At 58.1% G+C, this 23,525-nt stretch overlaps 1 protein-coding gene across 3 annotated transcripts in view; it reads right to left on the bottom strand.

Moving 5' to 3' along the window:
* ATP2A3 (ATPase sarcoplasmic/endoplasmic reticulum Ca2+ transporting 3) overlaps positions 1–20,724 on the bottom strand; it is a 36,123-nt gene extending 15,399 nt beyond the window's left edge. Inside the window, exons 1-12 of one of the 3 annotated variants that reach the window (XM_072940370.1) lie at positions 20,676–20,724; positions 9,007–9,024; positions 8,666–8,748; positions 7,066–7,170; positions 6,740–6,878; positions 6,376–6,456; positions 6,201–6,286; positions 4,273–4,737; positions 2,618–2,706; positions 2,355–2,457; positions 971–1,102; positions 466–591 (exon numbers count right to left, since the gene is read on the bottom strand). In XM_072940370.1, coding sequence (XP_072796471.1) covers positions 466–591; positions 971–1,102; positions 2,355–2,457; positions 2,618–2,706; positions 4,273–4,737; positions 6,201–6,286; positions 6,376–6,456; positions 6,740–6,878; positions 7,066–7,170; positions 8,666–8,748; positions 9,007–9,024; positions 20,676–20,709 — 1,461 coding nt within the window. In that variant the 5' untranslated portion in view covers positions 20,710–20,724. Of the gene's footprint in view, positions 1–465; positions 592–970; positions 1,103–2,354; positions 2,458–2,617; positions 2,707–4,272; positions 4,738–6,200; positions 6,287–6,375; positions 6,457–6,739; positions 6,879–7,065; positions 7,171–8,665; positions 8,749–9,006; positions 9,025–18,216; positions 18,538–20,675 lie in introns of those variants that run through there. The other 2 variants (XM_072940369.1, XM_072940368.1) reach the window with 2 other exon arrangements.
* Between the last annotated feature and the right edge of the window lie 2,801 nt (positions 20,725–23,525).

Here is a 23,525-nt window from a genome sequence, read left to right as displayed (position 1 = left end):
TGGATGGGGGTCTGAACAGGAGCTGGTTCCTTCCTTCCTTGGGATTCAGTTTCCAAAACACAAAGCACCAAAGTTGGGTGCCAACCACTTCAACACTCCCCGTCAGAAGCAAAAGGGCTTTTGAGAACTTCCAGCCTGGCCTTGTCGTTCAGATGGGGAGCCCGGGGCCCACAGAGGGGCATGGTGACCCCAAGGTCACACGGCCAGGCAGTGCCTCTCTGTCCAGAGCTGGGACCCGGGTGAGGGGCAGGCCTGGGTATCTGGCCCTGGCTTTATCTGCACCAGGCCTGGATCCTCCTCCCAGTTCCCCACAGCAGCTGATCACCCTCATTCTGGAGTCATCACTTTGACAGTGGGCCTCACACCTCCCTCAGCTCCCACCGCTGGTTCTTCGGGGGACTGGAGACCAGGCCCTTCCGGGAACCCCAGGTGTACAGAGGCCCCAGGCCGGTCAGGCAGGCCCACCTTAACAAACATCTTGCTGCCCTGGGCCACCAGGCCAGGGCGGGTGGGCGTGCAGTACACTGACATGGACTTCCGGTCTCGGGAGAACTCCAGGGTGAATTCCTTCTGCATGAGCTGCTTGATAACCTGCCAGGTCCGAGGGGTAGGGGTCAGGGTGTCTGGGGCAGAGCCAGCTTCCTCACCAGCCGCTTGACCCCATGAAGAGCCTCTTGCTCCCTGCATGATGGTGTCCACCCTCTGCTGACCCTAGCATTCAAGGCCTCTATCTCCCTCTCCAGCCCCAGAAATGTCCCAAAGTTGCCATGTCCTGACCATGCTGTGTATTCCCCAACTCCCAGTCTTTGCCCACACTCAGCTTTTCCTCTCTTTTCTCCCCAGCCCAGCCTCACCAGGTGTTTGAGATCCTTCCTCCTCCCAGAAGCCTCCCACGACTTAGTTCCTCTCTCTCCCTTCTCCTGATGCCCCAGCCCCGGGGTCTGTTGCCCAAGCCCCCCACACTGCTCACCGCGTTGCAGGCGCTAGCTCGTTCCACCCGGGACAGGGCCTGCAGGTCGGTGTCAAACACATTCATCTTCTCCACCAGGCAAGTCAGGGCTGTCTCCGTGGCCTCTCCCACCTTCTCATACACACCCTTGGCCTAGCAGGGCCCAAGGTACACGGAGTGAGAGGCAGGGTGGCTCCCAGCAGGCCCCCAGCCTCACCTTCCACTCACTCCCTGGAGCTCCCTTTGCCAGAGTCACCTGTAACCTCCTTTGCCCCAGGCCTGTGGGCCCTTCCCAGGCCAGCTGACCTGGGGTCTGGTGGTGTCTGGCAGTGATGCTCACCTTCCCTTACCACAATCCCTTCTCCCCTGACATCAGTGGCCACGCACCCTCCCTGTTCTCTGTCTCATCTCTGCCCACTTGTCTCAGCTCCTTTCTCCAGATTCCTCTTTCTAAACCTTGCTGTCCAGGCCCTGCTCCTTCCCTCCCGCCTTCTCTCCCTGAGCCCTCACAAGCCTTCTGTCTCTACCAGCCTTCACGAGCTCACAACTGCCAGTGTCCAGCCCAACCGTGACTTCTCTCCTGAGCTCCAAGCCCACATGTCCAGTTGCTGCCAGTTGGACTTTGTTCCCTGGGGACCCTCCGGCTACCTCTCCCTCTCCCTATATTTGCCACTCCAGTGCCGGTCCCAGCCAGGACAGCAAGCAGAAGCTACCCTGACTTCCCCTCTCTCTTTCACCTAACCATCAGCAAGTCTCAGGATTTTGGCTCCTAAATCTCTCTCCAACCCATGTCTTCTCCCCTCTCCCAGAGGCCCCAGCCAGGACTCAGGGAGCACCTCTCTGGCCTGGATGACCACACAGGGCTCCGTGGTTCCAGTCTTGCCCAGTCTGTTTTGTCCTCCACACAGAAGCCTGGACGAGCTTTTCTAAGACCTGGCCATATCACTTCCCTGCTCCAAACCCTTTGGTGACTGTCTACTGCCCTCAGCGTGGCATCAGACTGACTTGGTCTGGACAAGTACCCCCGCTCAGTCAGGAACAGCATGTTCAATGCCTAAATCACATCAGGCTGCTAAGGCCTGTGGGCCTTTTCTGGGCTGTGCCTTCTGCTTTAGACACCATTCCTAATCTTGCCCTTCAAACCTCTTCCCCTAGGCACCCCTGGCCCCCATGCCCCTTACATTACAGTCCCTCACAGCCCAAGAGCCCCACAGCAGGGTTCCAAAGCCAGTATGAGGGAGAGGGAGGGGTGGCAGTGCCGGGTGTGCAGGGATGGCAGTGCTCCTGGGGTGTGGCACTCCAACGGGGCAGAGACCTCCGATCCTGAGAGTGTCATACTCGGGGAGAAGGGTCTGTCCTGAGCTCCTGGATACTAGGGAGGTCATGAAAGGGAGCAGGCGCCCACCTCATTGTAGTCCAGCGCTGAGTCGTTGCACAGGGCGCAGATGGTAGCCAGCTCCACCAGCCCGTCAAACTGTCCGCATATCACAGGCTGCTCCCCCTGCCGTCTGTGGAGCCAGAGCGGTCAGTACAGGGGCCTTGGCCCCGCCTCTGGGAGGTGCCTAGCCTCATGGCCCTGCCCCCAGGGGGCACTGCCCACAAACAACTCAGAGCAGTCCTAAGTAGCCCCGCCCACCCAGAAACCCCGCCCCCTCTCCCGGCACTCACACTTCGCCTTCTGGGGCATAAGTGGTACCAGAGATGGTGAACTCGTGCAAACGGCAGATGCCTGCTTCGGCCGCAGCTACCACGAACATCTGAGGACCACAGAGACATGCTCAGGCAGGTCCTCCTCCCTCCTTCCTGTGCAGCCAGTCTGATTAAAGCCTGACCCCAGGTTGGGGCGTGGCCTTCCCTTCCCCTGTGAAAGAGCACTGCATCCAAGCTGAGGCCAGGTGTCTCTGCTCTGCCCAAGTGTGTCCAGTTCAGGCTTGTCCTTTGCTCTGGACCCCTGAGGGGCTTATGGCAGATTCTTCAATGCTCTGGGGCAGCTGCTAGCTTGACAGAGCCCTGAGCTGGGGCAGGAAGCTTGGGTCCTTGCCCATTTCACTATGTGACCCCTGGCTGAGCACCTGAGCCTCAGTTTCTCCACCAGTAACACAGGGAGAAAGTGGGATCAGAGACCAGCTGCCCCTCCTTGCCCTTCAAGGGGATGAGTTCCTGGCCTCTGAGGGAGGAAACCCACACCCCATCCTGAGGCACAGACCCCTGTCCCAGGAGTAAGCTCCTGCATGCTGGGTCACCCAGCCCCCTGCACCTCAGGGACGGGGGGCTCACCCCTCCCAGGGCAGGCCATGTCCTTGTCTGTCAGCCAGCTCTGCCAAGAAGATAATTCTTGCTTCCTGGAGACTGCATTACTGCACATTCCCAAGCTAACGGCCAGCCCAACAGTACACAGTAAGTGCTCAATGTCCCTTCTGTTGTCCTTTCATCCCTGCCCCAGGGGATGGCCCTCCAGCCAGCACAGCTCCTGAGAAGTCGTTTCTTAGCCCCTCATCCAGGTGTAAGGCCTCTACGACTTCCCTATGTTTTTCAAATCTTTGTTAAGGAACATCCTGTTCAAATGAATTCGTCCTATGGATTCTACCAGCTCAGAGGCTGCAGGGCAGTAAAGTGTGCTGGTGCCCCTTCCCCTGTGGCAGCCTCTGATGGGCTTCTATGGGGGACTAAGGTCCCATATACAGAGCCTGGGTTTCCCAGGCCAGTGGGCAGATTATGGGAGCCGGGGTGGGAGAGGAGCAATGGAGAATCTGAGAGGGGTAGGAAACCCACAACCTCACCATCACCCCACCCGCTCCTCTACCACAGGGGCCTGCTGGAGTCTCAGCCAGAATCCCTGGAGGATGTGGGCAGCAGCCCAGGATCTGAGATCAAGTGCTACGGAATGAATAATTCCTGCCCAGGCCCTTCCCGGGTCACTGGAGCCAGTGTATCTGGTGACAGGCATTGACCACTGAAAGTCATGGTGCAGCAGGACAGAACCCGGGTCCAGATCCAGCTTGGCTCAGATGCCCAGGCTGTACTTGACCCCCTCCTGGTCCTCTGTGGTTACCTGGCAGGACCTGTACACCCAAAATTCAGATGAGGAAACTGAGGTTCACAGATAGGCAGTGGCAATGTGGGTTCTAATGACTCATGTCCAGCCAGGCTTTGCTGCTTTGTCCCATGAAAACTTGGATCTATTCCCCACCATGGGGGTGACCAACAGGTCCTCTCCTCCCTTGGCCAAAAAGGAGTCAGGCAGCAGCTCAGAGAGGGAGCCCAGCCTGCCAAGCATCATATGGCAACACCAGTGGGACCCCAAGCTGGCTGCAGCCACTCACCCGGCAGACCGACATCTGATTGGTGGTGAGTGTGCCCGTCTTGTCAGAGCAGATGACCGAGGTGCAACCCAGGGTCTCCACGGAGGGCAGACTCCGCACGATGGCATTCTTGCGGGCCATGCGCCTTGTGCCCAGGGCCAGGCATGTAGTGATGACAGCTGGGAGACCCTCAGGGATGGCGGCCACTGCCAGGGCCACGGCAATCTTGAAGTAGTAGACAGCTCCACGGAGCCAGGAGCCGCCGTGGGCCGGATCGGCAAAGTGACCGATGTTAATGACCCACACGGCCATGCAGATCACAGAGATGGCGCGGGACAGCTGCTGCCCAAACTCGTCCAGCTTCCGCTGCAGCGGTGTCCGCTCTGGTTCCACGGCCGCCATCTGGCTGCGGATCTTACCCAGCTCCGTGTGCAGGCCTGTGGCCACTGCCACACCCACTGCCTTGCCCGATGCGATGTTAGTACCCTGGCCGAGGGAGGGATAAGAGAAGGGCTGGTTAGCACCCCAACGGCTGGGAGATGGCTCTTATCCCCCTCCTTGGCTTTTTCTCCATGTCACTTGGTGCTCCCAGATGTACACAGCTCTGCAGTCTTGAGTTATTGCTGCCATGCCATGGTAGTGTCAGCTCTGCGAAGGCAGGACCTGGTTCAGTGCCATATCCCCAGGGCCTAGCCGGGAGCTGGGAACAGAGGAAGCGGGGGCCAGTGCTGACAGCATGATCCACCAGCGTAGCACAGCACCAACCCATCAAAATGCAGTTCATAAACAACCAACACAGCCACACAGGAGTGCAGCTAACTGGGATCTCAGGTATGCAGTTGGTAAGTATTTACTGAAGGTTCCAGCAAACTTGAGCTTAAGTCCAAGGCCCCAGTAAGATCCCCAAGTCCTGGTGTAAGGGCGGCCAGCCTTGAGTCTCCATGTCCTTTCCTGGAAAATGGTTCAACAGAAGCCCAAGACACGGCTGCTCCCAGGAGGCTCATAACTCAGTCCCCTTCAGACAGGTGCACTGTGCGAGGCTGGAGAGGACCTGGGTACTGGCAACTCCTGCCCCCACTTACAGGCCCCTCTGCTAAGGAAATGACCTGCAGTTAGCCAGAGTGCCCTCCTTAGAAAGCTTCTAGTGACGGCTGCCAATGCCTGAGCGTGCGCCTTGGTGCTCCCCCAACCCCATAGCAGCTTGTCCAAGGCTTCTGGGCACCTAGACTGGGCGCTCTCCTCTCCATCTCTGTTCACTTCCAGGGAAGCTTTATAACCCTGTGCTCTGGGCCACTGCCCACTGGCCTGACCCGTCCTTGCGGCCTCTGTGCTTGGCTTGAGGCTACTGCTGAGCAGCCTGTGAGCATCCCTGGCTAAGTCCCTCTGGGGCCACAGGGAAGGACCCCTCCCACCAGAGCTGAACCGATTACTCTCCCTGAGAAGAGCCAGGCAGGCTTGGCGTCTTGCCTTGGGGATCAGTTTTCCTATTTGAGAATGGCTGTTCCTGCCATCTTCCACCATTTTGGCAACGCCTCTCCCTCTAGAGGATTCTCTGTTGAGTGATTATAGGCAAGGTCTGCCCCTCTCCAGTTTAAGGCAGAATAAGCCTCGCGTAGGAGGAAAAGCTCAAGAATCAGACGTCTGAGTCCACATCCCAGCTCTGCTACTCACTGGCTGTGTGACCTTGGGCAACTTATTTGACCTCTCTTGTGCTGGAAAAATGCAGACAAGAGTACTTACTTAAAAGGCAATGCGAGAATTAAATAAATTAATACAGGTAAAGGGCTTAGAACAGAGCCAGACACACAGCCTTTGCTAATACAGCTATTATTATTACTATAAATTTGCAATATATTCTCAGTAATTGATGAGATTCTTCCTGTAAGGCTTTAAATGTTACTATTTTTATCATTGTCCAGGCAAAGGCTCCAGGCATCCCGGGTACTTACGGAAAACAGCATGTTCTTCTTGTCCTGGTTCACAGCTCTAGGGTCTGGAATGGCGTCGGTGTGCTTGGTCACGGACACAGATTCTCCTGGTCGTGGAATCAGAAACGAGAAGCCCCACGTGAAACACCCTCACCCCCTGGCCCAGCTGCCCTGGGCCCCAGCCTCTGAGCCTCACCCGTCAGGATGGACTGGTCCACTCTCAGCGTGGTGGACTTGATCTCGATGAGGCGGAGGTCGGCAGGCACTTTGTCTCCCACTGTGCGGGGAGAAAGGCTTGGCTGAGTGTGGCCTTGGGTGCCACCTCCCAGGAAAGCCAGGAGGGCTCCCAGGAGGCCAGGCTTGGGCTGGGAGGCAGGGCCCTGAGCTGTGCCCTGGCCTATGGCCCCCTTATCTGTCCAATGGGGTTCTGGCCAAAGAGCTTTGGAGGGATCCAACAGGACTCCCCCCAAACACACACATTCAGCCAGAAAGATATTCAGAGCCAGAGAGGGTTGGGCTCACCAGCATCCCATAATGAAAGGAGGAAGCCCCCAAAGCACCTGCCACTTCCACGATGTCCCCAGGGACGATGTCCCGGGCGCGGATCCTCTGCACGCCCTTGCGGTCTGAGCGGATGACCTTGCCCATCTCAGGCTCGTACTCCTTCAGGGCCTCGATGGCACTCTCGGCATTGCGTTCCTGCAGAACACGAGGCAGGCCGGCCATCTGCCTCCTGCTGGCCCCAGCAGGCCACCCCCTTGGAGTGACACCCTTGGGGCCTGGGATACATCTGGAAGCAGAAGGACCTGTGGGATTCCAGGACCAGGGGGAGGTCACACCTAGCAGTCAGAGACCCCAAGGCCCAGCCCACCCCCAGGCCTCCCACCTGCCACACGCCCACGATCGCATTGGCCACGAGGATCATCATGATGACCAGCGGCTCCACGAAGGCTGTTGTGGTCTCCTCGCCCTCCTCGAACCAGGCCAGGACCTGCCGGGGTCAGAGCAGGTGAGTCTATGCTACACCATGGTCCAGGGTCTACTCGCCATTTCCTTTCTACTGTGGGTCTCCATCTGCTCCCCGGCTTTCGGAGAGATGCCCGTGGAGAGTCCTAGACTTAGAGAGGGGCTGTTCTGAGAAGGCCTTGGCCTAGGGCACCCAGCCCCACGTAGTGACCGCTACAGCCCACGTCCCACTCTGCCAACTTTCAGGGACATGAGGCATTTGTACAACTGCCAGCTGGAGATCTCACGGTCCACCTGGCTGTGGTTCTCCAAGTGTGGGGCCAGACCAGCAGCAGCAGCATCACCTGGAAACTTGCCAGAAATGCAAATTCTTGGGGACGGTCTATCCCAGACCTCCTATGTCGGAAACTCTGGGATGGGGCCCAGCAGTTTGTGTTTTAAGAATCCCAGGTGACCCTGCTACATTCACACCCCTGGGCCACTGGCCAGAGGAGCCCAGAGCCCAGGCCTGGAGGCAGGAGACCTGGTTTAAGTCCTATTCCCATCTTTTGGCCCAAGTGGGTTCTTGTCAGCCTCTCCAGGCCTCAGTGTGTCCATCTGTTCTGTGGAGGTGGGGGCCCAGAACCCCTTTGGCTCAGCTGTTTTGAGCACCTGCCTGGACAGACTTTTCTAAAAGTGCCCAGTTTCCACAGAACACTGAGCAGCCAGGAGGGCCAGACACAGCTGGAGGGGAAGAATCAGTCCCACCCAGCACCCCTGCTGCCTTGCACTCCACGTTGCCAAGATGAGGCCTCCTCCCCAGGCCCTGCTGGGCATGGGGCTGGGAACAGGGGTCACATCCACTCTCAGGGTGACCATTCCCTGCATGACCCTTGGGTCTCTGCTCCTCGGGCACTGAAGACATCGCTGCCCCCCACCACCGCTCCACCCTGGCCCCATGGCCCTGCGGGTCCAGAAGGAATCTGCGCAGCAGGAATAGGGGACAGCAACAGCGAGCAACAGCCACGAGGAGGCGGCAGGAGGTTAAGTAAGGCCCAAGGTCTGTCTGAGGAGCTGGAGGCCAGGGAAGGGGCTCCCAGCCTGGGGGATTTTGCCCCTCCAGGGACATATGGTAACATCGTAGACCTAATTGTCACAACTAGGGAGTGCTGCTGGCGTCTGGTGGGCAGAGTCCAGTGATGCTGCTAAAAATCCTAGAGTGCACAGGATGGCCCCCACAACAAAGAATTACCTGGTCCAGGAAGTCAGCAGTGCTAAGGAACCCTTTGCCGGGCAGGGAAGGGCAGGGTCAGACTTGTGCTTTCTCGAGCTCTCTGACAGCCAGGGTGTGAGAGGGGTTGGAGGGGACAGATGGGGGCCAGGAGTCCAGTGTTGGGGGCAAGGGCGGTGGGCAGGTAGGGGCCCAGGGATGCCCACAGCTGACAGGACTGCCCTGTGGTCCACAGCCTGGGCCTCAGCACCGCCCCCACCTGCTCTCCCTCCCAGGCTGCCCGATGCCGTAGAATGGGGGCCTTACTTACAAAGGAGACCAGGGCGGCCAGCAGCAGGATGCGCACCAGGAGGTCCTCAAACTGCTCCAGCACCAGCTCCCACAGGGACTTCCCTGGGAACGGGAGCACTGCATGAGGCCTGGGCACCCGCCCGACTGACCTGCCTCCATTGATAGGGTAGGGACCACCTGGCCCACTCCCTCCCTACCATTCGAAGAGGGAGAGTCTGAGAGCCTGAGAGGCACAGGTGGGTGATGCTGGGGGAGCTTAGAAAGGCCCCACTCTAATGGGGAAGCGAGGACACAGCCTGACAGTAAATGGCCCAGGGTGTCGCCCAGTGGACTCTCAGCCTGCCTTGGCCCAAGCCTCACCTTCCTCGGTTGGGAGCTCTGCCGGATCCAGGCAGCCACAGGAGCCATGAGGAGACAAGAGATGGCTGGGTTACACAGCGGGGCCTGGGAGGACTGTGAGCAGCCCCTCCCCCCGTCCCCACCAGGACCACCACGATGGGCAGGACATATCCCCACAGCTCTCTGAGGTCGCAGAACAGATGGAAGCCCAGATGCTTCCACCCACCTGCCCTCCCCTCAACCTGGTTGTTGAAGGTCTGGTGTGGCCTCACTTACCCTGGAACAAGACCAGATACAGGAGGGTTCTGCCAGACCCTCCAGCCCAGTCCCTCCTCCGATGCACAGAGGGGAAACTGAGGCCTGGAGAAGAGATGGGACCCCTGAGGTCACAAGGGGAGTTGGTAGTTCTGACAGCTCTCCTGCAATGTCCCCCAGCCCCTCCCTCAAATTGAGAACATCGGCTCAGGGCACCTCTGACACACCTGATTCTCGGGACCACAGGGACAAGGTCTGTGGCACCGCCAGCCTGCTGAGCCCCACCCCACCCAGGGGCTCCCCCTGGGCTTGACCCTAGCTGCCAGCATCCCAGGCAGTGAGGAATCCGCCACGGTTCAGTTTCTGGAGGTTGAGTCTCCACTTACCCCCTCCCAGGCCCTCTGCTCCAGGTAAGCTCAGCCAAGACCCACCTGGCACACCCAGGCCTGGCCCCACAGAACGTTTTGAAGAACTATGTTTCCAAACACCACCAGGACCTGCTGCCACTTTGCGGGCTCCACTTTTACCTCCTCCGTTTCTTGAAGCACCTTTGTTTCAGGCAGGGCTGGCTGCCTCAGTACCTAAAGTCCTGGAATCTCCCCAACAGCCTAAAGGGGAGGCAGATGGGGATTGACCCCATTTCATAGGTGCACAACCTGAGGTCTAGAGCGGAGACACGGCTTGAACAAGGTCACATGGAAAAAATGTGTTTGTGGGTCTGTGGGAAGGGGCCCTGGAGGGTGGACTCTGGTGGGTTCCTCTTCCCTCTGGCCAAGCTTGGGACCTGCTGAGGCCCCTCCCAGAGTGAGACAAACAGAGCCTTGCCTCCTCCTGTTCCTTGCTACTCACAGGACAGTCCCCAGGCCAGCAGCACCGGCATCACCTGGGAGCTTGTTAGCAACGCAGAATCCGAGGCCGCACCCCTGGGAGGCTCCCCCTCCCTCCTTCTCCTTCCTGATACACGTTCTGGTCCTCTGTCCACTTGATTTCAGCTCAAGCACCTGCCAGCACCATTTCCCAAGGGCGCCCTGTCCCTGCCCACCTGTTGGGAAGGTCTGGGGTCTGCACCTGGCAGCAGAACCATGGAGAGTCTCAAGCGGCCCACTGGACTGCAGGAATCCAGGAGGAAAACATAGAACCTAAAAATACACTTTCTAGCATTTTCTCCAAAGCCCTATTTTAGGCAACGGCTGACATTTTCCGTGGAAAATGTAATCTCCAGTGTCCTGAGTTGAGATTAAAATCAAACAGACTTTTTCCTTCTGATCTATTTAGCTGAAGCGAACAGGAAAGGCGTGGGGGAGGGCCAGAACTGGTTTCTGGGCCAATCCTCCCATGGAGCAGGGTCCTTTAGAGGTCATCCCGGCCATGCCCCAGCCTCAGGGCCACATCAGCCTGCTTCTGCCGGGCTCTACCCGGGAGACTTCTCGACCCTTCACCTCTGCGGGTATCTTCAGGGCTCCTGACCCAAGGGAGAGTTTCTCTGTGCGTCTCACCTGTATCCCTCCTGTGGTCTCCCTAACCCCTCCCCCAGTCAGGCACGTAGCCCCTGGGCCACCACATTCCTCAGGGCCTTTTTTCTGGACAGGGAAGAGGCTCGGGGTTGAGAAGCATGCTCCAGGACAGACATGCCAGCTCTAGTCCCTTCCACAATCTGCCTTCTGTCTGCCGGTCTCACTGGTTCTCCTCTTTCTACTCCTCCACCTGGGTCTCCCCTTCTGCTGACCCACAACCCCATCCGGGATCCACTCTCGGAAGATTGATTCTACTGATTCTCCCCACCCTGGGGGCACACAGTAGGACTGCACTTCCCAACTCCCCGTGTGAGTTGCAAAAAAAAAGGATGCCTGTCAGCTTGGGCTGGAACGCTGAACTGCTGGTAGGAGACTCCGTGGAAGCGTGCTGTCTGATGGAACTTTCTGTGAAGACAGAAGAGTCCCAGAGCTGAGTGAGAGTCCGGTACAGTAACCATGTGTAGCCACTGAGCCCTGGGAAGGGCTGAGAAGCTACATTTTAACTTATACCTAGCTTTCCTTCATTTAAACTCAAATAGGGCCACACGGGGCTGGTGGCTGCCCTACGGGACAGCACAGGTCTGGAGCACGGTGTACTTCTGCTACAGCAACCAGTGACCTGCGTCTGCTTTGTGAACCCGAGTCACAGAGTCAGGAGACACCGAGCCCCCAGGTGAGCTGCCACTGACATCCATATATACTATGTGAGCACGCGATGACCTCCATTGTTTCAAGCCACTGAGACCTGGGGGTTGTCACTGCAGCATAACCTAGCTGATCCTGACCACTGCCCTCTTCTCCCCAGACATGGCCTCTACCACAAGGCTCCCCTTCCACCCCCATCCGCTGCCCCGGCGGGAGGCTCGGCCAACCATGAGGACATCCCAGATGCCCTGCCCAGCCCTGCACGTGGGCCATCCCTGTGCACGTGAGGCACAGGCTTCCAGTCCTGCCTGAGCAGCTGGCTCCCCATACAGTCCTGAGCCTCATCTGGAAGATGGAGCACCCACCCCCACCCTGAGGGGCTGCTGTCAGGAGTATCATGATTATGAATATGAATAAGAGTCACGTTTACTGAGCACTTACTATATCCCGAGGTAAATGGGGAGGGTACCTGAGCAGGTGCTCCGCAGACAGAGTCATCACAGCAGAATGATTAGTGTTGAGTGTGCCAGCCGCCATGCTAACGCCTCACGTATATTGTTCTCTTGTGATTCTCAAACAACCCAACAAGGAGGATACAACTATTGCTCCCATTTTACAGAGAAGACAACTGAAACACAGAGGTTGAGCAACTAGTTCATGGCCACACCGCTGGGAAGTGGGCTCAGGCAGTCTGGCTCTCGAGCCCCTGCTCTGGACTTCCTGCGCCCACTCCTAGGCTGTCCTGCCTTCCCACCCTGATGCTCCCCTGCCTCCCCTGGCCGAGGTCACCTGAAAAAAACGTAGTATCCCATGTTCTGCTGGTTGGGCTAGATGCCCCTACCTTATCAAGAGGCCCGCCCTTCTCTGGTGGCCCCAGAGCCACCGGCCCAATCATCTCGGTCCAAAGGCTCTGCTGTCCTCATAAAACAGGTGGTGTTTGAGAATTACGAGGCCCTGCCTGCTCCAAACTCTGCTTCAAACTCCAGTCCTGCCAAGACTCTGGACAACCAGTTCTCCCCTCACATGAACAAGCCCCAGGGCCATGGAGGGGGTCCAGGGGCTGGGAGACCCCTTCTCCCCTTCCAGGCATCCCTGGAAGATGCGGGTTCTCCCTTGCTGTCCCCAGGCTGCATGTAGGGGAGGGGGACCTGAGCCAACTCCCCGTGAAATGGTGTCACTGGGCCCTCAGCAGCCGGATGCCCCATTTGCTAAGTGGGGAGAATGCTCAGACCCTGACCACCTCTTGGTGCCGCCCTCCAGGCTGCACAGGCCAAGACAGTAACAGGAGGTGCTGCTCCCTCCCAGACTGGGCCAGCCTGGGGCACGTGACCTTCATTATTCTTGTTGGGACCAGACTGCTCACATGGTGGCCTCTCCCAGCTGACCCCTGCCCTGGGCCACTGTTGCCAGACTGAACCGGCCCATGTCCACAGATGCCTGATGGGGGCCTGGCCTGCAGGGGCCTGGGAGGCAAAAGAGGACATGAGCAGAGAAACTCTGCAGCTTAGTGCAGAGAGCCTGGTCCAGAGGACTCGAGTTCAAATTCTACCCTATTTCTTGGTAGTTCTGTGGCCACAGGTAAGTTGCTATAACCCCGGCTGTGCCTCCATCTGCAAAATGGGGATAATAGTAACTACCTCACAAGGTTGCTGTGAAGTTGAAATGATGTAGTATGTATAAGGCACTCAGAATAACGCACAGCACATGGCGAACACTCAGTAAACATTAGCCGTAACAATAATTATTATCGTGGAAGTGCCCGTGGCCCCAGCACCTGGGACAGCACCCGGCACACAGTAGGTGCTCAATAAAATTCTGTGACTGAATGAATGACCCTGCCTGGCTCATAGACCTTTAGTGGCTCTCCTGGGCCTGCAGGATAAAGGCCAACCTTAGCACAGCCTTCAAGGCCTTCCTGGATCTGCCCCAACCCGCCCTTGCAGAGTCACCCCCGCCCCCCGCCAGCCAAGCAAGAGGTCTTGGGGTTGCCACCACCTCGCCTGGTTTTGCCAAAGCTTTCCTTCCTCCAAGATTTTGCTTTTGCTATTCCTTCTGTGCAGGTCACTTCCCCATCTCCTCGCTGAAAGGTCCAGAAAGGCTTCACAGAGAGCCTCCCACCACCCACCCCAGAGCGCCCCCAGGGCGGGCAGGGGCTGAGTCATCCCTGAGTCCACACAGAGCCTCACAGAATTGTTTATTTAGTTGCCCCGTGGTTCAGACCTGGGCCCTGGGCCCACAGCCTGGAGCCTGGGAGAAGCAGGGAGCATGGCCAGGCTGCCCCCAGGCTCCGTGCACCACCTGCTCCCCTAAGTCCTCCTCCTCTTCTTCCTTCTCGCAACCTTGGAAACTGGTATTTCGGCTTCTAAATGTTGGTTCCAGCCGGGAGAGCCCGGTGCTCACTAAGGTCTTCCTCAAAGGTAAATTTACAGAGCAATTAAGTCATTTGCAAAAAAGACAGGGAGAGACCTTGTCTGGGCAAACCCTGCCCCACCCACCTGGCCTGCCAGGGTCTCCAGGCCCCACCTGGGGTGGACAACCTGGGCCCGCAGCCTACCTGGCTGCCCTGGCCTCAGAGACGAAGGCTTTGCTGGGCCTCTGTGTGCTGGCTGTGCTGTGGGCAGACCCGGCCCCGCCTCAGGGAGCTCCTGCTGCAAGGACTGGGGGTTCTATGGGGGTAGGGCTGGTGCTGTCCCTGGAAGGAGATGCTAAGTCTGCTCAACAAAGGCGTGAGAACTAGGGTGAAGCCTGAAAGACTGGAGCTTCCAAATCCCTGCAGGCAAACCCCTTCTCAGATCTGAGAGTCAGCTCACATCTGGGAGGCCCTTGGGGGATCTCAGGGTCCCCTCTCTGCTCTACTGACAACAATGGGGCCAAGGAGACGGGGACCTGGGCTGAGGGCAAGAGATAAAGTCACAGCCAAGACACCGCTGGCAGGAAGCTAAATCCGGACTATCCCTCCCATCTGGCAGCCCTAGAGCCCTCATACCCACTGCACAGATGGGCAGGTTAAGGCTGAGAAAGGTGGGCTCCAGCCCCCATCAAGGCCCCTCCCCCAGCTCCCCTGAACAGAGACACCCGTGCCCCCGACAGAGACCTCCTAGGACCTCGCCTGACCCCCACATCACTGGGCCCTCGGGGGGGCCTTTAGTGTTCGCCCGCTTGGCAGGACACGTCCAACCCAGTCCTACCTCCTGCCTTGGCTCATGTCCAGCAGAGGTGACAGGCAGCCCATTCACAGACACAAGGAGATCAAAAGGCTCCTAAATAGATGAAAAAATGCCCAACCTGACTTGCAAAGAGAGAAATGCAAAGTAAGTCTAGGCGAGGCCACTTTTCTATCAGCTTGGAGCCTGAAAAGGCACTGTGTGGCTGAGGTGGTGGGGAAGCGGGCAGGTCAACTGGTGCAACTTTAACAAGAACAATTTAGCAACAGCTGTCAAAATTTTCAATACACACGCCCTTTGACCCAGCAATTCTACTTCTAAGAATTAACCTTTGTCAGTATTCAAAGTGTATGAACTGATGTGGGGACAAGGCTCTGCCTTGTAACGAGTGAGTGACAGCAGAGGCTGTGAACAACCCAGAGCCCATCAAAAGCCAGGGTGGGAAATGCCAGAACAGCCACACGATAAAACTCCATGAAGACACTCGGAAGGCCAAGGATACTCCACATGGAACCATCTCCAAGAGTGACTGTCATGTGGAAAGCAGGGGCGAAAGAGCCCTCAAAATCCACTGCCTTTTGTGTAAAAAAGATCATTGTCACTGACCCAGATGTGCATGGAGTATCTTGGGAAGGAGACACTGGGGCCACCAGGAGTGGGTGGTTGGGGACAGGGCTGGGGAGGATTTACGGTATACCTTTTGTACCCTTTGAGTGTTATACTGTACACATATTTTTATTCAAAAAGTAAGCTGAAAGGATGTAGAAAGCCCCTAAGAAAGCTGAGTCCTGGGCACTTCTGGGACCTGCAGAGAAAGGTGGGTTCACTAAAGTCTGGGAGCCTCCCACTTACTGCCCTGTTGGGGCCTCAAAGGACACAGCTTGGGCTGGGACAAGTTTGGGGGAGGAGTACACACTCATGAACTGAGGCCCCCCTCCCCCAGCTCTGAGGAGGGAGGAAGGAGGAGGGAGGAGGAAGGGTCCCCAGCCCCTGCCTCCCTTCTTCCTCTGCTGCCAAAACTTGCGTACTTCAGGCCTTAAGCAAATAACTTCCTTGTGGTTTTCAGCGCTAACGACCTTGCAGGTGCGTGGACTCCTGGGGTGGGGGGAGACACTAGTCCCTAGGGTGTGCCCCTCCATCTGCAGGTCCCCACCCTCCGCCAGCTTCTGGCCCAGAGCCTGACCCAGCTCCTTCTGTTACAAGGAGGGATGGCTTGGTGTACGCAAACACTTACATATAACCCTGTGACATGGGTCCTGTCAAAGCCTCATTTATGAAGCACAAATCGAGGCACAGAGAGGCAAAGTGGTTTATCCAGGATCTCACAGCTACGCAGGGGCAGAGCTAGAGCTAAAAACCCTGTCAGCCTCACCCCCAAGGCTGCACCCGCAGAGACCGCAAGACACCCTCTTTGGGCCGAGGCTGGGAGGCGGGAGCCTGAGGCAGGAAGGGGCAGCTGGCTCCCTTCTCCTCACCTGACGACTTCCAGAGCCCTGGAATGCTTCCCAGAGGAGGAAGCCCTCTGGGGCCCTGAGGGGGTGGGGCAAGGCTGGAATAGCACCTGTCTAGCTGATCCCAGCTCCAAGCACAGGCACCAACACCAAGGTCCCAGAGCCTGGGGAACCTGTGACCCCCTTGAACAGACAGGCAAAGTGAGACCCAGAGAGGGGCAGGCACCCAGTACCAGCTCCATCACTGACTGTGTGACCTTGAGTAAGCTGTCTAACCTCCTGGCGCCCCAGTTACCTCCTCTGTAAAATGATGACAACTGTTGCTTTCATGGAGTTATTTTGGGAAAGGAAGGAGACAAGGGGTGAAAAGCGCTAAGACCAGTGCCTGGCACTTAATAAGTCCTCAGTGAACGTCAGCTTTTATTTTTACTACTATCAAAGCACAGAGGAATCAGGAGAGCCCAGCCATGGCCCCCCAACTTTTCCTGCTGCCCTCCCCTCAATGCACATCCACCTCTCTGGACCTACACACCACACCAACATCCTTACCCATCACCCCACACAGATGCTCAGCAACCAGGGCACCCCCAAAATCCTCTCACTCAGACAGAACAATATGGTGGAAGAACCAGAGGCCCCCTCCTTCCCACGCAGCTTGCCCTCGTCTGCTGGACTGATGAGGACGTGGGGGCCAGAAAGGAGAAGGGTGCTGGCCAGGGCAACATGCGTTTGATTCTGGGAATCACGACTCCCAAGCTGAAGGCCACAGTGGCACAGAGGCGGCGGTGGAACCCCAAACCAGCTGCCCTGACCCCTACCTCCAGCCCAGGGTTGGGGGACTGACCCTACAGCCCTGAGCTCTTGCAGCCAGAACACCCTCCCTGCCAAGTCACTAATGGGGGATATTAAATAATATTTATCTCCCTAGTTCCTCCCACTGCTCAACTAAATATAGCAACTAATTTTTTTGAAAAAGGATTTCTGCTCCAGAAAGATAATATTTATACAAGAGGTGGTTGTCATAAACCAATACAAACCCCAAAGCTTCCTTTCTGACAGCTCTTCGTAATTTTCAAGCTAGCCTTGAGCAATGAGATACTCAGGCCAGAGAACCTTGCCTCTGGCTGGCTGGAAACCCTGAAAGGGTGAAGCCCTGAGTCTTGAAATGACGTGGGTCCAGGCTGCACTCTGGGGATAGAGTCATTTCTCTACAAATCCCTAACACTCTGCCCGGTGTCCTGGTGGTGGACAAATCCTGCCTGAAAGCGACTTGGGGAGGGGCCTCGACACCTACCCTCTCAGGGCCACATCTGGAAGGACTGGCACTGGCTGTGCCTTTTGGCAGATGGAGAATCCCACACTCCTTTGAACACCAGGAAGGAGGATACCTTTCTCACCCAAACAGCAACAGCATGAAGGCTCCCTGCCTACCCAGAGATGGGCAGGCGTGGCTCCAGGTCACCCAGGAAGGAAAGGCCTCCCCAGGCAACTCCCTGGGTGAGGCCTGAACCTGCCACCAGGGAGGTAGGTCTCCCGCTTCAGCAATTCAAAGCCCCCATCGACTCCCGCCAGCCACATCCGCCTGGGGTTGCAGAAAGAGGAAGACCTGGGGGTGGGGGTGGGGGCACCAAGGCTGCCAGCTGACAAGTTGCACCTTCTGGGCGTTTTACTGAGCCCTGTGGGTGGAGAGTGGGGGTATGGGGAGACCCTCATGGTCAGCTGGGAGGCTGGGCCTCGGAGTCTGGCTGGTGCCTCGCCAGCCGACCTCTGCGTGTGCACTGTACGGTGCCCGCCGGATGCGGCTGCGCGAGGATGCAGTGCTGACGGCCGACGTAGGTGAGCTAGGGTCTGTATGAGTGGACGGCCACGGGGGTTGGGTCGGAAGCTCGGAAGGACCGCACAGGTCCCTGGGCCCGGAGGGAGGAAAGCGAGGCGGGGGAGCCAGGCGCCCGGTCTCCGAACCCGGAACCCGCACCCCCCACCCCACCCCACCCTACCCCTCGCGAAGGTGCCGCGCAGCCCGGCCGGGAGCCCCAAGAGCATCTGCAGAGGTTTCCGGAGCCCCCGCTTCCTGCCCGCCCGCCCGCAGGGGCCGATGGTTGGGAGGCGAGAGGACTGCTCTGCGACAGCGGTGCAGGGGGTGGGAAACTGAGACCGCGGTGCGCGCGGCCCCCGCTGCCCCGGCTCGGCCCGCGCTCTCACCGTTGGGGCCGTAACGCTCCCGCGCGCCGGTCACCTGAGCCGGGCTCAGGCCGCCCTCGGCCGTCACCGAGAAGCGGCGCAGCACGTCGGCGGCCGGGAGCAGGTGCGCCTCCTCCATGCCGCCCGCCCGGCCGTCTGCGCCGTCGGCACCTTCTGCGCCGCCTCTCCGCGGGCCTATTGCGCGGGGCGCGGGGGGCTCGGGCCCGGGAGGGCGCCGCACGAGGCCATGACCACACTGGGTCCTTCCCCGACGGCAGTGGCGGCGGCAACCGGGGCCCGCGCCAGGATGCTGCGCCCCAGGCTCCCTCCCCGGGGCGGGGCGGCGCGGGGCCCGCCCCCGCACTCACACCCCTTCCGGCCGCCCTCGGAGCCCTCCGCCCCGCCCCCGCAGCGCCCCGGGGTGCGGAGGTTGAGCCACCCGCCTCCTCTGCAGAAGGAGGAACTGAGGCCGCCCACGGGGAGCGCGCCGAACGTTGGGGAGCCGAGGGCGCGTGGTCCGGAGGGGTGTCTGCCCCTGTTCACAGAGCCTGGGGACTCAGCTGCCGAGGGCAGAGAGCTGGGGAGGGCTGCAGAGCACGGGTCTCTGAGCTGCCTTCTTTTGAGCCCACTGAGGTCCTGGGAGGTTGCAAAATGGAGATGTCCATTAAGGGGCTTCCTACCCCTCACTCGAATTCTGCGAAGTGTGACCCTGGGTCCAAAGGGAACCCGAAAGCCTGTGAATTAGCAAGTCTCCCGGAGGAGACAACTTCATGATTTCTTCTTTTGATGTTTATGCTTTCTTATTGTTTTCCTAAAGTCTAGTGATGAGCAGTTATTCCTTACAACCAGAACCTCGAACAACGAACCAGTATATAAGAAAGGAAACCAGTCTTGTTACCTTAGACTCACACCCTCAGCCCAGCAGGAAACGTAACTGCGGTGTGGGGTGGGGCTCCCTGGGGAAGTCTGAAGGTGTGTGGAGGCCTGTGGCGGGGGCCCCCAGAGAGAGTGACCCTGGCCCAAGACAAAGGAGGGACCCAGGTACCCTTACTCCAGCACTCCCTGAGCTCCAACTGGTCCAAGGGTGCCAGCAGGAGGGGCTGCAGGTCCGGCAAGCAAGCGTGGGAAGGCAGAAACCACTCATCCCAGCAAAAGGAGGAGCAAAAGACCGCAGTCTGCTCCCCTCCAGCCTGAGAGACCCAGCGGGTCTCATCCCACTATTCGTCTTACCTCCACCAAGCTGGCCTCTGTTGCCCAGAGCTCTGGGATCCACCTTGGTGGCAGAAGGTCATAGATTCCAGAATTGAGCCCACTCAGCCAGCTGTTCAAACCCCAAACCCTACAGTACCTCTGCCACCAGAAAGCCTTCCCAGACTGCAACTGCGCACGCTCCCCCAACACAAAGTCCCAGCTTCCAGCTTGGTTCCCCAGCTGCTGGCCCCTACCCAGGGTCCCCCCAGTTCCTCATCTCTCCCAGGATGGGGCCATGGTTCTACTCCTCTGTCTCCCCTTCGCCGTGCCTCCTTGAGTAGAGAGACATTCAGTGAGAGAGACGGTCCAGCCCTCCGCTGCTTTTGGCGGGTCATCCAGACTGACTCCGGGGGCTTCAGCCAGGTCTCAGCCTGCTGCTGGGGGAGCCGGGGAATGCTGGTTTTCTGGCTGTGGCTCCTTCCAGCCTGACATTTTAGATCTCAAGTCCAGTATTCCCTGTCTTTCCACCCTGTCCCTTTGTTCCCCACAGCTACAATCCACAAAGACAGCCCTACCTATATCTCTAAGTTGCCAAGAAAAGTGTTAGCCGGGGCTAGGTGGGCAGAGCCCTACAGCTCCCCACTATAGACTTTTCTCCCAGAGACATGAAGCTCCAGGCACTCAAGTAGCTAGAAACTTCTCTGTCCTCCCCCACTTTTACATCCTGGGGTCTGACTCCCCTTTGTTAGCCACAGAGATCTCAACCCTCAGCCTCTCCCAGTCTACTGCACCCTCAGCTGTTGGTGTTTGCTCGAAGGTAGGGCCAGAAAGCCTCCCTGTTTGCTCTGGCAGCCTAGCCCACGCTCCCTTTCTCCAACCCAGCCCAGCCCACCCCACCCTGCCTCCAAACCACCACGGGCAGGGCCAACAGCTGTGGGTGACCGTGGCCCCCACCTGGCAGGTTCACACACCTGTCAGCAGGCCCACCTGTTTGCAGCCCCCACCTCCACCATGATGACTTCTGGTCATCCCTCCAAACTCCCACAGAATCACACACAGTCATTTCACTCTCCAACTACCTGCCCCTTGCTCATGTACCCCCCGTCATGCTCTCCAGCTGCACCTAGACAAACAGCCGGTGGCCGGGGTGACATGGTCCCAGGTATGCTGTCCAAAGAGCAAGTCTATCCTCCCCACCTCCCAGCTGCCAGGTACTGAGAGCTCCAGGCCTGGCACCCAGTCCCAGCTCTTTCTAAATCCCCCACAGAACAGATGATGGCAGAACTTACCAGCACTCTGGCAGGAGGGACCAGGGTGGAGCATGGGGGAAAGGGAGGTTTTTGCTGGAATGATCTGGACACATGAAGAAGAGGCTGTTGCAGGCAGCAAAAGTGACCTGAGGTGAAGTTTGGAAACCTCAGCCCTGTGCCAGAGAGAGTGACGTAAATCCCTCAGCATGGCTGGATCATAAGGAGCACGAGCACAGGGATCAGGAGGGTAGATCAGAGAGTCGGGGCTAGGGCACTTAGAACCTTGACTGCCATTTAAAGGCCTGGCTTTTTAAGTAATGAAGACACAGGGTCACATGGGCCTTCTAGAATAGCTTTTGCCTGGAGGCTGGTATGGGCAAAAAACTGGAGAGCTGAAATGACCCCACCATTATTCTGAAGAAAAATGAGGAGGTCTGGACCTAGGCAGAGTGGGCTGTGATGAACAGGACCTGGTAATGGATTTGATTAAGGAGTGGGAGAAAGTGAGGGGTGACAGTTAACCCCCACATTTCTGGCTTCAGTAGCTGGGTGGGTGAAGGGTTCAGCCCTTGAAGTGGGGGGAAAGCAGCTTGAGGTGGGGAGGGGAGTCAAGGAGTGTGTTTGGGGCCAAGTGGAATGTGTGGGGGCTGGGGGACTCCAGGTGGAGGGGGAAAAGGGTTTCTCCTGCCCGTGTCACTCTCCCTACCTAATTATTGCCGCCCAAGCTCAGGCTCCAAAAGTCAAGCTGGACTTTTCCAACAGCCTCCTCCCTGGCCTCCCTGCCTCCAGACTTACCTCTGTATGTCAGGATTGCCTGTCTGAGCTGTTGCTTTCATTACTTCATCCTTCTGTTCAAGAAGTTTCCTTCGCTCCCCATTCCCGGCCCTTCAACCCCGCGATCACAACCCTTTCTTTACCAGTTGACTCCTACTCATATCCAAGCAAACCAGTCTTCTCAAATTTCTCCAAACTGTCCTTGCGCATTTTGGCTTCAGCCCTTTGTCCAGGTTGGTCCCCCGGCCTGGACTGTTCTCCCAGCGCTTCTCCCTAAAGTTTCTTCCCACTTACGAAACTCAGTTCCTTGCTACCCCAACCCCAAGTGCTCATGCTCTTCCCTGCACACTTTTGACTGGCTCTGAACAGGGCCCTATAGACCAAGGCCTATCTCCCCACTGTACAAGGAAACTGAGGCCAGGGGAGAGGCTGAGACTCAAACAGGAACATGGAGCCAGGAAGGCCAAGGTGGAGCTTCAGCTGGAACTCCCAGGCCAGGCGTCCTGCCCCTCATGTGCTGATAGCCTTCCTTGGCATTCAGCTGCTGGGATGCCTCCGTTAGGTCAGGCCAGGCGGGGTCCCCTCCGAGGCCAGGAAGTGGCCTTAGGACAGCCTGGCCAGTAGGGACTCCACTCTGAACCTGGGGAAGGGTCTTGAGCAATAGTTCAGGGGACAGGTCCCGGGCCAGAGTTTGGGAGGGTCGGAGGCAGGAGGACTAGGTTCCACCCTCCCCACTCCCTCCACACTTCCTTCCTTCCCTCCTTTCTTCCAAAATATTTGTAAGGACCCAGCATGCACCAGGCACAGTGACAAGTCCCAGGGAGATGGTCCTTGTTCTCCCTGAACTCCTATTCGAGAAGAGAGCAAGTCATTAATCCCAAATACCCCCACACAGAAACGGGCTGCGGGTGCCAGTGGTGCCTTGAGGATACGGCAGGGAGGGGGCTTTCTCCCAGAGAGATCAGAGGAGATCTCTTGGAGGAGGTGAGCTTCTGCTGAAATCTGAAGGCACAGGGGAGAGAAAGGTGTTCCAGGCCAAGGAACAGCCTGTGCAAAGCCAGCTTGGCCCCGAGGCCTTGGAGGGGCCTGCTGGTCTCTGGGCTTCTGTCTCCCTGTCTGTCCAGTGGGTGCTGGCAGTGGGAGTGACTGAAGCAGCAGCTGTCCTTAGAGAAGATGGGAGGCTGGGGTTGCCCTGCAGCTGCCCCACTTTGGTTTGTAAATGGGTTTGACTCAAAATGCAAACAGCCCTGGAGTGCTGGGAACCTTGCTTCCTCTTCCTGGGCTCAGCAGGGGCCAGACAGGTGTCCCAGGCTCCCTAAGACACTGCTCTGAGCACAGATTCCAAGGCCACGGTCTCAGCCCCTACCCAGCCCACCTGGGAAGATCCCCCCTGGGCAGACCCCTGGAGCAGGGCAGGAAGACTGGCCGCTGGCTATACAGAGTGGGAGGCCCTCCTGTTGGCTACCTCCCCCTAAACCCAAGTTCTTTTATTTTGGTCATTTGGGCTTGGGGATCCCTGTACAAGTCCAGGGTGCACCCCTCACCCTGTCCTCCTGGGTCCAAGGCCCCCCCTGGCCTGGAGCCACCCTCCCACCCTGCACCTCCAGCCTCTCCCCGTGCTCTAGCTCGGGACCCCATCCTCTCACCCACCCTCAACCCTGCTCCTCAGGCGTGTACACTTCCTCAGCCCCCATTCATCCTCCTGCCTCCTGTGGCTGCACTGGGGCCATGTCTAGTTTCCTGTAGGCAATAAAAAGTTTCTTGTTTCTGGATCTTTGCTCACTCTGTTCCCTCTGCTAGGGACACCCTTCCATCTTCTAGGACTCATTTCTATTAGTCCTTAAGGCCCTGAAGACACGGCTTATCCCTGAGGAAGGGTCCCATAGCCCACATGGCCCCATCAAGCTCCCAGCACCCCGCCTGCCCTGCACCACCCCCCATCTTCAGTCACCCTTGAGGGCAGACTCACCTCATTCCCCAGGAGGTGTCAGGGAGGGTGTTTGACTGAATTAAGGCAGGAAGACTCCGGAGCCTCTTCCTGGGAAGGGAGCACATCTGGACTTCTGGGACCTGGGAAAGCAAGGGTTTGTCAGCAGCGGGAGAGTACAGGCACCC

This window comes from Vicugna pacos, chromosome 16 (genome assembly GCF_048564905.1).
Source record: "Vicugna pacos chromosome 16, VicPac4, whole genome shotgun sequence".
Classification (NCBI taxonomy): domain Eukaryota; kingdom Metazoa; phylum Chordata; class Mammalia; order Artiodactyla; family Camelidae; genus Vicugna; species Vicugna pacos.
This window is presented reverse-complemented; position numbering and strand designations above follow the sequence as displayed.